The sequence below is a fragment of the Prionailurus bengalensis genome, chromosome D2, assembly GCF_016509475.1.
Source record: "Prionailurus bengalensis isolate Pbe53 chromosome D2, Fcat_Pben_1.1_paternal_pri, whole genome shotgun sequence".
Taxonomy (NCBI): domain Eukaryota; kingdom Metazoa; phylum Chordata; class Mammalia; order Carnivora; family Felidae; genus Prionailurus; species Prionailurus bengalensis.
In genome coordinates, this window is record NC_057351.1 from 9,079,472 (window position 1) to 9,096,942 (window position 17,471).

General features: G+C 46.3%; 1 protein-coding gene across 1 annotated transcript in view; it reads right to left on the minus strand.

The window, feature by feature from the left end:
* Window positions 1–2,077: 2,077 nt before the first annotated feature.
* CHRM3 (cholinergic receptor muscarinic 3) overlaps window positions 2,078–17,471 on the minus strand; it is a 519,800-nt gene continuing 504,406 nt past the window's right edge. Inside the window, exon 5 of the mRNA XM_043596199.1 lies at window positions 2,078–4,483. Coding sequence (XP_043452134.1) covers window positions 2,692–4,464 — 1,773 coding nt within the window. The 5' untranslated portion in view covers window positions 4,465–4,483 and the 3' untranslated portion in view covers window positions 2,078–2,691. The remainder of the gene's footprint in view (window positions 4,484–17,471) is intronic.

Genomic DNA, 17,471 nt, shown 5'->3' on the forward strand with positions numbered 1-17,471 from the left:
CCCACTCCTACAGCTTTGACTACATATCCTGATTCCCCGTATTCGAGAGAGTAGAATTTTCCTTCTCTGGAAACAACCTAAGAGTTGGCCATACGTTTCTATAAACACAGTCCACAGATAGCACTGAAAAACAGCTTTCACCCATAAGAGATTTAAAAATGGTAAAGGGGAGCTAGAGTGTTGGGTTTGATTCTTTTCTGCCATTATCAGTGTTAGAGAAAGGCAAGGAGAGAATCATGTTCAAGAAGAACCGTTAGTGACCTTCGCAGCTTGGCCAAAGCTTGGGGGTTTCTCCATTTCTCAAAATCTAATCGTCTCTAATTTTGTTTGAAAAACAGGCTAACAGCCCTTTGGGAAAAAGGCAGGATATCAAAAAGATTCAGAATGATTGAAGTCCTGGGACACTCGAATCTGCATTCACGCATTTATTATTAGTGCCAGGCCAATGGGAGAAGTAAAATATGGATGTGGTTGCTCACTAGACAGTTCACAGGTGGATCACAGAACATTCTGTAGTCTGTTCTACACGTTAGGAAATGGTCTCTGGTTTTTCTTGTTCTTTGGTTGAATGTGGGTCAAAACAAAACAAAACAAAACAAAAACCATCATTCTTTCAATGACACTGATCTGCTTTTTAACCCTTGTCATGTGACTTCAAATTTGCTCCGTTCGGGGTCCATCAGGTATCAAGTAAAGAGTGGTTTTCCACACTGACGTTAACGTTACAGTTGGCCTTTGATTGCCCAGGAGTTAGGTACTTGCTGACGCCAACGGGATGGCTGTCTTCTTCTTCCCGGCCTCATGAAAGCCCAGTTCCCTGCACGTGTCGCTCTAGAGGACCTTAAACAGTCTCTTGCAAGGGACACCACGGCTGAAGACTGAAGAGTAATATTTATCAACATTAAATAGACGGGTGGTGAAATATGCATAAATATTTCTTCATAGAAACGTAACACGAAATTAAATAGTTCAGCAACACGCACACCACTGAGTCCACGTCCGCTGATGTTGCTCGTAAACACCAGCTTACACTGAACACAAGCAGCTTCTGTTCTGGCTCCGGGTCCACGACACGGACGCCCTGTACAAGGTGAGGTTTCTCCTCAGTCCCCCCCCCCCCCACCCCCCCGCTCCCCACACGGCCCCGGCAAAAGGAAGGAGAAGGAGCCCCGACAATTACAGCAGCGACGAAAACAACAGCAACGGCAGCACCCCTCCCCTCCCCGCCAAATACAACATTTAAGCTTTTGGATCAATTCAGAGGAGATACAAAAATCGTCGTCGCGAAATGTAAGGAGATCAATTGGAAGCGATACTTCCCAGAGTGCTAATGCTTTCTTCAGAGGACACGCGAGTTCCTAAACCCCACCGACGGCTGGGTGAAGGTCACAGAACGAACCAGAAAGCACTGGCCACTGCTAAGTAACACAGGTGTGAGCCCTTTTTTGTTTGGAAGGTGCCAGGTAGCGAGAAATCCAATCCCACGCTCTCCTCCCCTCCTCGCACCCCCCACCCCCCCACCCCCCACCCCCCCACAGTGTCCCTTTTTGCTTTGCCATCTATATTGCTGTGTGTGACATTCAAGCGTGACACTAGTACTGAGTTTCAAGCAGTTTGGATAGCAGACATTTCGTTTGGAAACATTCAGATTTGAATGACTGAATTCAAACAATGTGCATGTGGTTCGTGTTTTGAGCTCAGAGGGGCCCCGGTTGGGTTGAGCTCTGTAGAGAACACCAGCAAAGGAGGAGGCTTATGCTCACGAGTCTGGGCAAGCCGTGGCCGCGTAGGACCTGACTCTCAGGGGCTGGCCTCTCTGCTGAATATTCCCCAGGGTGGTTTGTGGACAAAAAGCCCTGGTTTCCAAAACATTACACTGGGTTTATTTCACTTTTATGTTGTGTTAGGATCCTAGAAAACTTCAGTTACCAAAGTACTGAAAACATATTGCAGGAATAATTTGCCAGCTCAGCGATTCCCACTCTATTATATACACTATGTGTGTGTGTGCAGAAGTCTCTCTCTCTCTCTCTCTCTCTCTCTCTCTCTCTCCCTTACACACACACACACATATATATATATGCGTCTATATTTTTATTTTGTACGAGACTGGAACTGCACAAAACAGTACTTGGCAAGAATCAAGTCCACAAATAGAGTTTAACAACACACCAGAGAAGACGGAAGCTCTATTGGGACAAGAAGGTTCAGCTTTGCATGACGTAATTTCAGAACCACGGGGTCACTAGCCTGACGTGTTCCACGTGGAATCCTTGGAAAGGACGTGGCCAAGTGTGTCGGCTAGTTACGCTCATCTGAGATGCCAGCGCTATTGGGAATTACAAGAACCAAGCAGATCAATTTGGGTATGTAATTGCTACGAAACATTTTTTTTTTCCTTTCTTTAAGAAAAAAACACTTGAAGTCTATTTAAGAATAAATCTCTTTATATTCGGTAATACGCTTTTTTTTTTTTTTTTTTTTTTTTTTTTTTGCTGAATTGGTATTTGACTTTCTCTATTAAAATGGATTTATTCAATGGGTCAGTGAACAGGCAGCTCCTTCCATATCTGGGTGATAAAAACCATATTCATCATGCCCAGAAATCGCCCCCGCCCTCGCCTCATTCCCTGCTAAGGTCTGTGGGCCGACGTGCGTGCGTTTGGTCACCGCGATTGGTAAGACCCCGCTCTACGAGGCCTGCTCGGGCACGCGCTTGTGGAAGATCACTGACTGTCTCTGCTGATACTGCTGCCTGCGCCTCTTGCGTTTGTCACACTGGCACAAGAGCAGCATCTTGAAAGTGGTTCTGAATGTTTTGTTGCACAGGGCATAGCACACGGGGTTCACGGTGCTGTTGATATAGCACAGCCAGTAGCCCAGATTCCAATAGGTTTTGGGGATGCAGCTGTCACAAAAGGTGTTCACCAGAACCATAATATTGTAGGGGGTCCAGGTGATGATGAAGGCAAGCAAGATGGCGCTGAGGGTCTGGGCCGCCTTCTTCTCCTTGATGAGGGACATCCGCTTCCGCTTGGTGATCTGACTTCTGGTCTTCAGAGCAAACCTCTTGGCCAGAGTGGCTTCCTTGAAGGACAGGGGGAGGGTGGCCGTGGCCTTACCCACTGAGGAGTCGGCCTCAGAGGTCTTGGCTGTGTCCACGGCTGACTCTAACTGGACGGGAAGCTTGGAGAAGCTTTTCTGGAAACTGCCTCCATCGTCCACGCTCTTCTGGGTCTGCAGTTTGCCGGCCTTCCTCTCCAAGTCCGGCGCCCCCAGCTCCTCGTCAGGCACCCGCAGGTTGTCCGATGAGGGTAATTTGGTGGAGTTGAGGATGGTGCTGTGGCCGGGAAGCTTGAGCACGATGGAGTAGATGGCCCTCGTCTCGGAGCCGATGTCCTCCTCGTCGGAGGAGGCCGAGTTTTCCAGGGAGGCAGCAGCGTCGTTGTTGTTCCAGCTGTCGCTGCTGCTGTGGTCTGCGTCCATCTGCTCGGCACTGGGCTTCCAACTCTTGGTGGCGAACCAGAAGTGACAGCGTCCGTACTTCCTCCTGGCCGAGCGTTTCATACTTTGCTGTTGAAGCTCATAGCTGCTGCAGCTTCGAGAGCTGCCCGTGGGGTGGACAAAGTTTTCCGCCTCTGCTTCTGTCCCCGAGGCTTGCAGGCCGGCGAGCTCTTTGGTGCGTTTTTCAGTTTCCTTGTAGATCCTCCAGTATAAAATAGTCATGATGGTGACAGGCATGTAGAAGGCAGCGATGGCCGTGCCGAAGGTGATGGTGGGCTCGCTGAGGAACTGAATGAAGCACTCCCCTGGGGGCACAGTTCTCTTCCCAACAAAGTACTGCCAGAACAAGATGGCGGGGGCCCAAAGGATGAAGGAGATGACCCAAGCCAGACCTATCATCACGCCGGCTCTTTTTGTGGTTCGTTTGGCTCGGTATGTGAGTGGCCGCGTGATGGAAAAGTACCTGTCAAAGCTGATGACCAGAAGATTCATGACCGAGGCGTTGCTGGCCACGTAGTCGATGGAGAGCCAGAGGTCACAGGCCAAGTTCCCTAAAGCCCATCGGTTCATGATGATGTAGGTAGTAAACAGATTCATTGAAATGACCCCAATAATCAGATCAGCACAGGCCAGACTTAAGAGGAAGTAGTTATTGACGGTCTTTAGCTGCTTGTTGACCTTAAAGGCCACTATCACCAGGATGTTGCCGATGATGGTCACTAAGGCCAGCACGCCCGTCAAGAAGGCGATGAAGACCACTTGCCAGATGGTGTGACCTCCCAGAGGGTCATTGGTGGTGCCATTGGGAGAGGAGAAGTTCCCAGCTGCTCGAGAAATGTTGTAGCTGCCAAAGTGGGTGGCCGTTCCTGGGGGCAGCCCTGCATCCGAGGGGCCGTGTACCCAGGGGGAGCTGATGTTTGGAAACAAAGGCGAGGTTGTACTGTTATTGTGCAAGGTCATTGTGATTCTCTGACATAGTCTGGGGAGATAAGAGAGAAAAGACCCGGTTAGGAAAATGTCTGCCTTCGTTTGATTGGTTCTTTGCATCGACTGAACACTTTAAAAGACATGGAGACCTCTTACAGGATGCTGACCCTCAGGCAGGCTAGAGACGCCAAGCCCTTCCTCTTATTTTTAAAGGTGAGGAGTCTAGAGCAGGTAGGCGTTGATTTGTTTGAGCACCGTTAGCTGGAGGCATGCACGGAACATTGTTCTTTCTCTCCACACTGTCCTTACATTTAAGAGTCTGCCACCTACACTCGCACGTAATGCTGTTATCCAACAAAATCTTCCTTCTCTTAGTTTAAAGAGAAGGGGGAAAATATTAGATGCTCCTGTGATACTTATCTAGCATAGCTTTATCATCATGCTACTCCAGACCCTGAGGTCCCTCATCTGAATTTTCTCCACCTGGGCACTTACCTATCCCGGGCTGCGGATGTAAGCAGCGTTAAAGAGGTGCCCGAGCACTGAAGCCTCACCAGCCTGAGCAACGTCAACCCGGAGCAAGGGACGAGATAAGTGTAAATGACCTCACATTGTATCCCCTCTTCAAGACACAGATAGGAAATAGCGTACTGGATCCGTGTAGTGGTTGGTAACAGTACGGAAGGCAGCTGCCATATGCTTGATAATAGGCAGGATCTTTACCAGAATATTCAGAACTGCCCAAACTGGTTTTGGATATTTCCAGTATTTGTAGATATTTTAAATTCAGCGATGAAAAAGTATTGTAGCACCACGCATGCACATTTGTGTACAAATAGTTGCAAAATTGCAATTAGTTCTTTTGGACACTTGTCACCAAGATATAGAAATGACTAAGAATCATTACAATTGATCACATTGATGTAATACATTACATCACCAGGAAGACCCCCGTGCTGTCACGGGAAACCTTGGGGGAGACCTGCCCCATCCTCTTGGAGCCTCTGGGGTCGTGAGGCCTACAGATGCTCACGTCACCAGCCACTGTGGACCTCAGTCCATCATTCCTCAGTGGGTGTCATTCTATGAATTCAGTGTTTGCTGATCACAGCAAAATACTACTGGGAACACTTCTGTTGTGTTTAGGCTCTTGATTTAAAAAGCGTTCAACCGGGGGCACCTGCGTGGCTCGGTCGGTTAAGCGTCTGACTCTTGGTTTTGGCTCAGGTCATGATTTCACGGTTTGTGGATTCGAGCCCTGCATCAGGCTCTGAGTGGAGAGAGCACAGAGCATGCTTGGGATTGTCTCTCTCTCCCTATCTCAATCTCTCTCTCTCTCTCTCTGTCTCTCTCTCCCTGCCCCTCCCTCACTTTCTTGCATGCTCTCTCTCTCAAAAATAAATAAGAAGAAGTGTTCAACTGTAAACTCTTACATATAAAGATGTGCACACGTCACACGGTAAGAGTCCTGACTCAGGCCTTTAGACACTGCAAGTCAGAGTCTTTCAACGGAGAGCAGTCAGAATGACACGTAGTCTCTTGGGGTGGCCTCAGCCTGTAGCAGGAAGACCTTGTAGTCCCAAAGGCGTAGGTTCAAATCTCGGTTCAACTACTTTCTGGTGGTGGGATCTTGGGTATTTCTTAACTTAAAAAAATTTTTTTAATGTTTATTTTTGAGAGAGAAAGAGAGAGCATGAGCAGGGGAGGGGCAGAGAGAGGGAGAACATAGAACTGGAAGCAGGCTCCATGCTCTGAGCTGTCAGCACAGAGCCCGACATGGGGCTTGAACTCATGAACCATGAGAACGTGACCTGAGCCGAAGTCGGACACTTAACCTACTGAGCCACCCAGGCTCCCCTGTTTCTTAACTTTTTTGAGTGCCAGTTTCCTCACTGAAAAATAGGAATGAAACATTCCGTATAATGCAATAAACCATTGAGAAATTTAACACAGAATTCCATAGTAAGTGGTCAAAGAAATTTTGTTTCTCACCAAAATATTTTAATACGTGCAAAGAAAGTACTTAGTGCAGAGCGTGGCACACAGAACGTGCTACATAAGGGTAGTGTCTAGTGTTACTTTACTCTTCTTCTTACGAACAATGAGCTCACTTTGCTTTCAGGATGCTCAAAGCTCAATTTAGTACAATAATAGTGATTAAAACAGAACATATATTGGATACTTCCTATGTGGTACACGTGCAAATTGCCATATGTTTTCATCTCGCTTCGTCTTTAAAATAATCACATTTTACAAGAAACTGAGACACAGAGAGTTATTTGTCCGAGAATCAAGCTAATGAGTGACGGAGGAGGGGAGCAGAGATTCATTCATACCCAGACAATCTTGAGCCCACCACCTCTGTGTTTCACTGGGATGTTTCTCTGCTTCCCACCAGCCTGTCCCAATGCTGCATACACCTGGCCTGACTAGCTGAAACTCTTGATGAACCTCTTTCAAGTGGAATTAATGTGCGTTTAAAGATCAATGAGATACCATTTGTCACCTACGAGGCAAAATATAAGGGATTTGATGCATGGAGTATTGACAACAGTGTGAAGGAAATAATTTCACGGTCTTGGATGTAGGGTAAACTGGTCAACAATCCGAAAGGTAACTTAGCAGCATGTGTCCAAATAATGCACAAATTCCAAGATTCCGGAAGCTGACAGTGTGTACGTGTAGCATGTATGTATTGTGTGTGTGTGTGTGTGTGTGTGTGTGTACTTACACATAAAATACATAAATGGTTGGGCATACAAAAGCATACACCTACAATTTTACATGCACTTACATTCATACACATATACACATGTATTTACTTCAGGACTATTTGAAATTGTAAAAAAAAACTTTTAATAGTCTAAATGTTCTAGTGTATTGTTCTATTACAGAGAAGAAGAGTTTAAGAACTCCTGAATACCCAGCAATAACACTACTAGGAATTTATCCGAAAGATACAGGAGTGCTGATGCATAGGGGCACGTGTACCCCAATGTTTATAGCAGTGCTTTCAACAATAGCCAAATTATGGAACGGGCCTTAATGTCCATCAGTTGATGAATGGATAAGGAAGATGTGGTTTGGGGCACCTGGGTGGCTCAGTCGGTTAGGCACCTGACTTCGGCTCAGGTCATGATCTCACAGTTCGTGGGTTCAAGCCCTGCGTCGGGCTCTGTGCTGACAGCTCTGAGCCTGGAGCCTGCTTCGGATTCTGTGTCTCCCTCTGTCCCTCACCCACTCTCTCTCTCTCTCTCTCTCTCTCTCTCAGGAATAAATAAACATTTAAAAAAATGTGGTTTTTATATACAATGGAATACTACTTGGCAATGAGAAAGAATGAAATCCTGCCATTTGCAGCAATATGGATGGAACCAGAAGGTATTATGCTGAGTGGAATAAGTCAGTCAGAGAAAGACAGATATCGTATTTTCACTCATATGTGGAACCTGAGAAACTTAACAGAAGACCATGGGGGAGGGGAAGGGGAAGAATAGTTACAGAGAGGGAAGGAGGCAAACCGTAAGAGACTCTTAAATACAGAGAACAAACTGATGGCTGATGGAGGCAGTGGGGGAGAGGGGTAAATGGGGGATGGGCCTTGAGGAGGGCGCTTGTTGGGAGGAGCACTGGGTATTGTATGTAAGTGATGAATCAAGGGAATCTACCCCCAAAACCAAGAGCACACTATACACACTGTATGTTAGTCACCTTGGCAATAAATTATATTAAAAAAAAGGAACATCTGGGGCGCCTGGGTGGCTCGGTTGGTTGAGCGTCCGACTTCGGCTCAGGTCATGATCTCGCAGTCCGTGGGTTCGAGCCCCGCGTCGGGCTCTGCGCTGACAGCTCGGAGCCTGGAGCCTGTTTCGGATTCTGTGTCCCCCTCTCTCTCTGCCCCTCCCCTGTTCATGCTCTGTCTCTCTCTGTCTCAAAAATAAATAAATGTTAAAAAAAAATTAAAAAAAAAAAGGAACATCTGAATAACGCATAGATGAAATCTACCGCAATGCACTAACTGCCAATCATAGGTGATGGAAGGGGTCCTCTTCCTTATTTATTTTCACCTCTTTGGGTTTTATTTTTTTATATTTTATTTATTTATTTTTTAAACAATTTTTTTAATGTTTATTTACTTTTGAGAGAAAGAGAGAGAGAGAGAGAGAGCTGGGGAAGGGGCAGAGAGAGGGAGACACAGAATCGAAGCAGGCTCCAGGCTCTGAGCCATCAGCCCAGAGCCCGACGCGGGGCTCCAACTCACGGACCATGAGATCGTGACCTGAGCTGAAGTCGGACGCCCAACCGACTGAGCCACCCAGGCGCCCCACCTCTTTGGGTTTTATTAGGTGCGGTCAAGTCATCCTTATCTCCAGCTTTCTCTCACTGCGGGATGTCTGTATTCGGGAAGTGAGACTTGCTGTTTGGGTACTCTGTGGCATTTACGGTTCCTTCCCAGATCCATATGCAGAAGATCTGTTTCTTCTCCCTCCACCCGGTTCCCAGCTTCCCATAGGATTCCTAAAGGTGTCTGCCCGGCTTCCCCATCACACTCGCACCCATACGGATGGATGAGAACGGATCCGTCTCGAACCAGACACCTCAGCTCAACGTCCTGTCTCTGAGGTTAACAGCCACTTTCTCCCGGGGAGTCGAGGTGCCTGTCCAGTGTCCTCCACTGCATGTGCTCGGATGAGCGTTACTTTTTTCTTCTTCACATCATCACCCGTTGTCATGCATTCCTCTTCTTCCTCACGTACCCCTGCTAATTTTCTACACACTGAGTGACTTTTACCTCCCCAGCGTCTTCCATTCCAAAGCCTCCTGGACATAGCAGCAAGGTCCATGCTTGAGCTGCACTACAGCGAACGTCATATTCCTCCCTTCTTCCTACTCGCCCTCCCTACCCCAGCCCCTGCTGTGTGCTCTGAATCCCACATATCCTCTGCAGCACCTTTCAGAATTCTTAAGAACGCTAAGTCTCTGTCATGATGTCCCACGGAATTGATCATGTTCTGTACAGTTATTTTCACAGCTTCTGCCATGCTGATTTTCTCATACATCATGATAACGGCCAATAATCCCAGTGCTTTGTATTTGTGCTGATGGCACATCTGTCTTCGTTCATCTTTGTTTTTTCTTACCAATGTCATGCAGAGGCTGTCTACTATGTGTCTCTCCTTCGGCCATTCTCTTAGAAATGGCCTGTCATCCACAGTATGTAATTTCTGGATGACCATCAATCATGTGGTCCTGACTCCTCTACCTCAGCAATGGGCCTGAAGAACATGCAAACAGGAGCAGCAAGAATAAATTTAGGGAACTGATATGCGTCCTGGAAAGGGAGGGTAATTCTGTGTTCCTGGGGATTTCTAGGTGCCGGTGACCTATTTATATCCACGCGGAAAACCTGAGAAGCAAGCGTAGAGTGGAGATACGGGGGAAGGAGAGAGATGGCAGGCAGTGCGGAGCACAGAGACGGCATGATCATGATGTCTTCTCAAACCTGGATGGAGCCACTCCTGAGGTCAACCCCTCCTCCTTGACCTTGCAGGATATATATGTGAGCCAACCATTATCTTTGTGGCTGGGGCTACCGGAGATAGGTCGCTGTCATCTGCAGCCAAAAGGGTCCCAATTAACATAACTGTCACCCTCAACATCGACACTTCTCATTAAGCCACAACTAGCTTTAGGCCATTATGATTGGTGCCATTGAATTCAATGACTCAGGACTCTCCCCTCCATGGGCTCACCCCCAGATGACATATGGGATACGAATAAAATAGTTTTTAAAAAGCACAAAGTGTTTTAGGCAATGTCATATTGCTCCCCGCAGGTAATCACATTACGTTTGTAAAAATTCAAGAGCAAATTAATTTGCTCAGTTGACCCATGTTGATGAAGAAACACGTAGGAATTTAAAAAATATGCCTGAGATCAATTCTTTTTGTTTGGCTCACTTCATCCTGTGAATCTGTGGCACACCACAAGTTGTATAATATTCCATTCTAATTATACTTTGTTGGAACACAGGATATAAAAGAAACCAGAATTGAGAGAAGACACCCATGCATAGGACTATGTCTCTATCCCGGGCTCATTAAATACTCATTCTGGTGCTGCTGGAGTCTATGGGCTTCTTGATTAATCACTAGAAACCCTGTGAATCACAAACTATCAGGCGATCTTTGACTTAAGTTCTTTGGCATATCTACCAGTGGCCATTATTCTCTTTATAATTCAATGCTAATTCAATATCTAATATCCCTTAAAAGTTTCAGATATGTGCTTTTTCTTATTTTAAAAATATTCTAGTCTCTGTCCATCATACCATGGATATAGATTATGAACTGAGCAAAAATGTTACTGTTGTGAAAGAGCCATTCACAGAGAATAACCTGTAGTTACGTGCTCTCCCCCCTTGTGATACAACATCTAAAGGACAGTAATTAAAAAGCTAATGGTTAATAATCATGTATTCACTCCCGAAAACTACACTTGTTTCCTTCTAGTATCTTCATATGTGAAAGCGAAAAAGAAGAATGTGAATCTGGTAGGTGAACAGGTCACTGAGGAGAAGAAAGCCTTTCAAATGGGAGATGGAAAGTAGTGAGCAAAGCAAATTACGAGCGAAAACCTGTTATGACTTCTGGCTCTGAGAGGGAGAAATGTCTAGGAAATCATGGTTGCTCATCTGAGGCCACCACATAATGAGATGCACTAACTGCACTTCTATCAATAAATATGATGCTGTTGTTATCAGTAATAACTTTTCCCTGGAAGGCAGCCAAAGGTAGTTGAAGAAGCATGGTCTTCAGAGCCTGTTTGATTTGGGGTTGAGTTCTGGGCTGGCTGAGAAGGAGTACAAACTTGGCAGAACGCCTGGCTTCTCTGAGACACATTTCTTCCTCTGTCAAGAGGGCTTCCCTATATGGAACCACAAAGGACCCCAGAGAACGAAAACCATCTTGAGAGAGAAGAACGAAGCTAGAGGCAACACAATCCCTGATTTAAAAATATATCACAAAGTTGTAGTAATTAAAGGAGTATGATCCTGGCCTGAAGACAGACATACTGACCCAGGTAACCAGAAAGAGCTCAGAATGCCAAGGACACACAATGAGGAAAGGACAGTCTCTTCCACAAACGATGCTGGGAAAACTGGACGGCCACGTGCAAAAGAATGAAACTGGACCCCAGTCTTATGCCATGCACAAAAGTCAACACAAAACAGACGAAAGCCTTACTGCACATAAGACCTGCAACTACAAAACTCCTTGGAGAAAACAGAGGATGGGCTTCATGACACTGTCCTTGGCAATGATTTCTGGGCATTTATCCAAAAGAACCGAAATTAGCATCTTGAAGCGCTTCAAGCCCTTACTCCAAGCCTTACTTCCTTACCACTGGCCCTTACTTCCTTGTTCATGTAGCACTACTAACAATCGCCAAGATACAGAAACAAACTAAACATCTATGGATGGATGAAGGGATGAAGAAAGTATGGGGGGTATGTAGAGCGGCGTAGTTTTCAGCCTTAAAAAAGGAAATGATGCAATATGTGACAGCACGATGAGCCTTGAGGACATTATGCTGAGTGAACTAAGCCAGTCACAGAAGGACAAACACTGTGTTACTCATATGAGGTGCCGGAAATAGCAGAACTCGTAGAAGCAGACAGCAGATTAGCCACGGCGGGTGCAGGGGGAGAGAGGGAATGAGGAGTTACTATTCAATGGGGCACACGTTATGCAAGATGAATGAGTGCTGGTGACCTTCCGTACAACACGGTGTCTGCAGTTAACAACACTGAAGCCCGCACTTAACATTGTCTTAAAGGAGGGGGGGCGCCTGGGTGGCTCAGTTGGTTAAGCGTCCAGCTCTTGACTTCATGATCTCACAGTTCATGAGTTCTAGCCCCACGTCGGGCTCTGTGCTGACAGTGTGGAGCCAGCTTGGGATTCCCTCTCTCTCTCTCTCTCTCTCTCTGTCTCTCTCCCTCTCCCTCACTCATGTGCTCTGTTTCTCTCTCTCTCAAAATAAATATACTTAAACAATTTTTTTTAAGGAGGTCGATCTCATGTTAAGGGTTTTTATCAGAATAAAAACAAACAAAAACCCTGGCCACTGCCTGCTCTCTGTGGGTTATGAAGAGGGTAAGAAACATGGTGTGACAGGCTAATTCTCAGAAGTATTAACTGATATGCTGCCTGCTTTCCACTAATGCCAACTTCTCGTGTCCTCAGTGCTGGGTTGTGACCGCAGGAACACAAGGAGAAAGAAATCAGACCATGCTCAAAGTGTACTTTTAAAAGCAGACTTCAAATACTCTGGTAGAGGGGCGCCAGGGTGGCTCAGTCTGTTAAGCATCGGACTCTTGATTTCGGCTCAGGTCATGATCTCACACTTTGTGAGAAGGATCCCAGAGTCGGGCTCTGTGCTGTCGGCTCGGAACCTGCTTGAGATTCTCTCTCTCACCCTCTGTCTACCCCTTCCCTGCTTGTGCTCTGTTTCTCCCTCAAAAATCAATAAACATTAGAAAAATTTTAACAAAGAAATACTCTGGCCGAAACAGGGCTTTAGGGATAAGTTCTTTTTATCTACAAACATTTAAGTCTTTGGGCACCAAGGAATGGTGTACTGGCCTAATCAAATACGAAAGATCCCTCCTCACCCCGTTAAATCTAAGTAGGTGGACAAAACGGCCACAAAAAGTGATTCAGCAGGATCATGGAAAAAATAGGTACGCCATGAGCCAGCAATTTAAGTTCTAAGTATCTGTCCTCTAGAAAATCTTGCATATATTCAAGGAGATGTGCATAGGATGTTTGCTGAAGCATTTGTTGGCATGACAACTAGGAAAAAAAGAACATCAGTTTGAGAGTGGATTAACAAAATTTGGTAATACATAAAAGGGAATACAGCAAATAAAAGTTTATCTATCTATGATCTATCAATTTAAAAAATTAAAAAATTTTTTTTAATGTTTATTTATTTTTGAGACAGAGAGAGACAGAGCATGAACAGGGGAAGATCAGAGAGAGAGGGAGACACAGAATCTGAAACAGGCTCCAGGCTCTGAGCGGTCAGCACAGAGCCTGATGCGGGGCTCGAACTCACGGACTGTGAGATCATGACCTGAGCCGAAGTCAGACACTTAACCGACTGAGCCACCCAGGCGCCCCTCAATTTAAAAAATTTTAAATGTTTATTTATTTATTTATTTTGAGAGAGAGATAGAGCAAGCTGGGGATGGGCAGAGAGAGAGAGAGAGAGAGAGGAGAGAAAGAATCCCAAGCAGGTTCCACACCATCAGAGCCCAATGTGGGGCTCGAACTCACAAACTGTGAGATCATGACCTGAGCTGAAACCAAGAGCTGGATGCTTAACCGACTAAGCCACGCAGGTGCCCCTCATCTATCTATTTAAACATAAGATCTGAAGCTCTAATTCTAGAAGAAAACGAAGAGGATAAGTGAGCTTCATGACCTTGGTCATGGTGATGATTTCATGGCTGGATATATATGAATATAGTTCTAAAAGCTCTAAAAATATATTGTTGAGTAGGAAAAAAATGCGTGTGGGGTGATGAATAAACATGATATGATTCAGGTACCAATAAAACGTATACAAAAATAGTATGTACCTTATATAGATGCTTATATGTTTAAAATTGTCATAAAAAGACAGAAAGATGCAAATCCCATAGTAGCAGTGATGTCTCAGTTGGGGAAGACGATGAGGGTGCAGGTGATGGACAAAGAGGACTTCAGCCTAATCTGTAACGTTCCTAATGGGAAAAGTATGCGTTTCCAAAGCCAGAGGGAGGCAGGGAAGAGAGTAAAGACGGGAAGATGCTGGAATTTTCCGCCCGCCACCCTGGTGTTGGTTCTCCGTGAGGAGAGGGTCAGGAAAAACCAGGTCTGAGGATGCTGGTGATGCGGTGATGGGGGGCCGCACACGCTTCCTGCCTGGCGCCCGGTGGGAGGCAGGGGGGCATCTCTGCCTCTGGGTTACGAGGGCAGTAGCTGCGACAGCCTGCACGCACTTGGAGCGGCTGGTCCCTCGGCCTCACAACTCCAGAGCTCAGCTCAGGCCGGCTGACACCCGGGATCTCAGCTTTTAACACCCCGACCCGGGAACCCTGCCACCAGCTGAAATGGCAAATGGGTGTTGTAAGCTGCTGTGTGGCGATTCCCCATGCCGAATGGGGCGTGAAAACGGAGATTGCAGTTGGTATATACAGATGAGATTCCTTGCTGGCACAGGGGCAGCATTCGTGGGTGGAAAAGGTAATACCCACGTTATACGTGAATAGTTAACGTCCTATCTGACACGTGGCAAACCCCAGTTCTCCAGTCAGTCGTGCACCCTGTCTCCCCACGGCTGCGGGGGGCCCTTCTCCCATTTGTTCCTCCGTGGGAACATCCACAGGGGCCATGCATCTTCACAGCACACTGTCTTCTATCCCCAGCCAGGGGGTGCATTTCCAGCGCCCCCAGTCCATCCACAGCGAGCTGTACCCATTGGATCTAGTGAGGGGGTGTCCGTATGTGGCCAGGAAACAGGACCTCCTCCTCCTCCAACTTTCACTCAGGTACAGGTACCTGAGACATCTTCCATAACCTTCTCCCTGGCCCCCTGTGGCAGATCCACCTTCTTAAAAGCACCCTCGTGCTCTCGGAGGTTCAGCGATGGAAGTCTTGTTGGAATGACATCAGAGAAACCGATCAGAAGGTCCTAAGGGCTTCCATAAGGACTGTCTAAAAAGACTTCTTAGACATGAAGTCACCTACTCTCTTTCCGTACATACCCCTGCCATTCAGAAGTAACATGTAACTTGCTAAGAACCAGGGGTCCTGGGTAAGATCCAAATGAAACGATGATAAACGTGGGGCTCCTGTTTAAGGCCTTTCCCCGAGGAGGGGATTGTGATTTCGAGGCTCAGCACTCTTTCTCATCCTGACTCAACAGCCTACACACGGTGGAGCTTGTCCATCAAAAGCCTACATGCTCTAGGGCTTATTTCGAATCAAGGAAGTTCCTAATCTATGGTCACTGAACTGACGTCCACTGGTGAGGACACCTGAGGGAAGCCCCGCCTTTTCGTGCTCGGGAAGGAACAGGTGGCGGGAACAGAGATCCCTGCAAGCTAAGTAATCCCAGGCAGAAGGTCTAGGAACGCAGGCTGCCCAAGGGCAAAGGGGTGGTGAGGCAGGAACAGAACAGGGATCCAGAGATTTCCGACCCGTCAGGTGGGAGCCGGGGCCCGTGGGGGTTGGTGGGACATTCAGGGCATTGCTATGGAAGTGTTCCAGCCTGCAGACCTCCGGCGAGGCATTCAAAAACGAGCACGATCCTGCTAGTGGGTGGGGACACGAAGTCCTCCTCCAGTCTTCTGGGAGGAACGCCCTATCCTTCCACGTGGATTAGTGACATCTGTGCATATATAGGTTGGTTCCCGATTTCACCTCTGAGTGTATATTTTTCCAGACCATCTTCACCACATTGTATTTACGAGCACATACAGAATCGCTTCGCTGAGTTTTTCAAAACAGAAACCAGAAACCAATCAGTGGGCCAACCGGAGAATAAAAAAGAAAAGACACAGAATTGAACAGGGCATATCAGAACACATAATAACTGTAAGTACTGTTTCTGAAGACTTCTTTTTAGGACACACATATTCACGTACACAGGTATGACATAAAATGTAATTTGTGCTGTCGGTCCTGGTCAGCAATGTTTGAAAGTCACTGCAGTGGATAGTTTGGCCTCTTTTCTTAGTATTTAAAATGAAAAATTGGAACAAAATGTGAACTATTTGAGAGTGCCAAGAGTTGAAAGTAACATTATGAGAAATTTAATCCTCCTAAATTATGGGAAAAGTTTTTGGGATTATAAATCTGTAAACTACCTAGATGACGTTTTAAAAACTTAAAAAAATGTAAATATCCAATATGAAAACACGTGTAAAAGTGCTTAGAGACACCTAAAAGGCCAATGTAAATGTGAGGCATTTTTTAAATGAATTCCAAGAGACAAAGCCATTTCATTTCCTCCAAGCCATCGTGAAAAAAAAGGATTGGGGGCTGTCAATTTTTAAACCTCCTGAAATGATTAAAAATGTGTAAATTAACTTTTTCTAGAACTTTAATTCCACTTCTGTTGTTGTTATAATTATTACTATTACTATTATTAAATCACAAAGGGCCAAGGGAAAAAAAAACAAAAATACCTTTCCAGTTCACAACCATGCTTTTTTCTAAGATCAACTATTCAGCCCTTCCTCCACATTCAGCATCAAGTACGCATCACTTCTCAGGGTTTGCTGTGGGTCTCTCCTCCCCTTCTTTGGTCAGAGGGTCTCTGTGTCCTTATTCACCAGTCTTCAATGAAAACGACTTTCCCCAACGCTACGTTGTTCAGATGACAGGCAATTCCAGAGCCGGCCACTAGGTGGCGAAGCAGACCCGGAGAAGCGGCTCGGCGGGCGGGCGCGAGGCTGCAGCCCTTCTCCCCAGGCCGGTGAGCGGGAACCTCCGCGCGGCTCAGTCATGCGGTGCGTGGAGGGGCAGCCAAAGGGTCAACAAACCCGCTGCAGTCAAACGTGTCTTTAAAGGGAATCAAACCTTTGCAGACTCGCACAGTCAGAACCAAACTTTGTGAACCCAGCTCTTGTTTCGAGCTGCCAGGAGGAAAGTCGTGCCCTAATATGGTGCAATTGCTCCTGTTGTGAACAGAACATTCCGGAATGCCAAAATGGGAATAAAACGCCACTTCAAAAAGAGAAAGCTTGTTTTTGAAAAGTCGATGGATCATGCCGCCTCCCTTGGTTGCTGCCTTTCATAGGTTTTATGCAATTTGACAACAAAAAGGAAGGCTGCTTGGCAAAGTATTGGCCTCACTACTGTCTATGCACAACAGCTGGCTGCTGAAATAACACGGTGGAGCCTCAAAAACAAACGTCTACATTGGACTAATTATCTGCATCAGCACTCTTGAGCCGCACACCTTTTGTTATTAGAATTTTTAGAGCA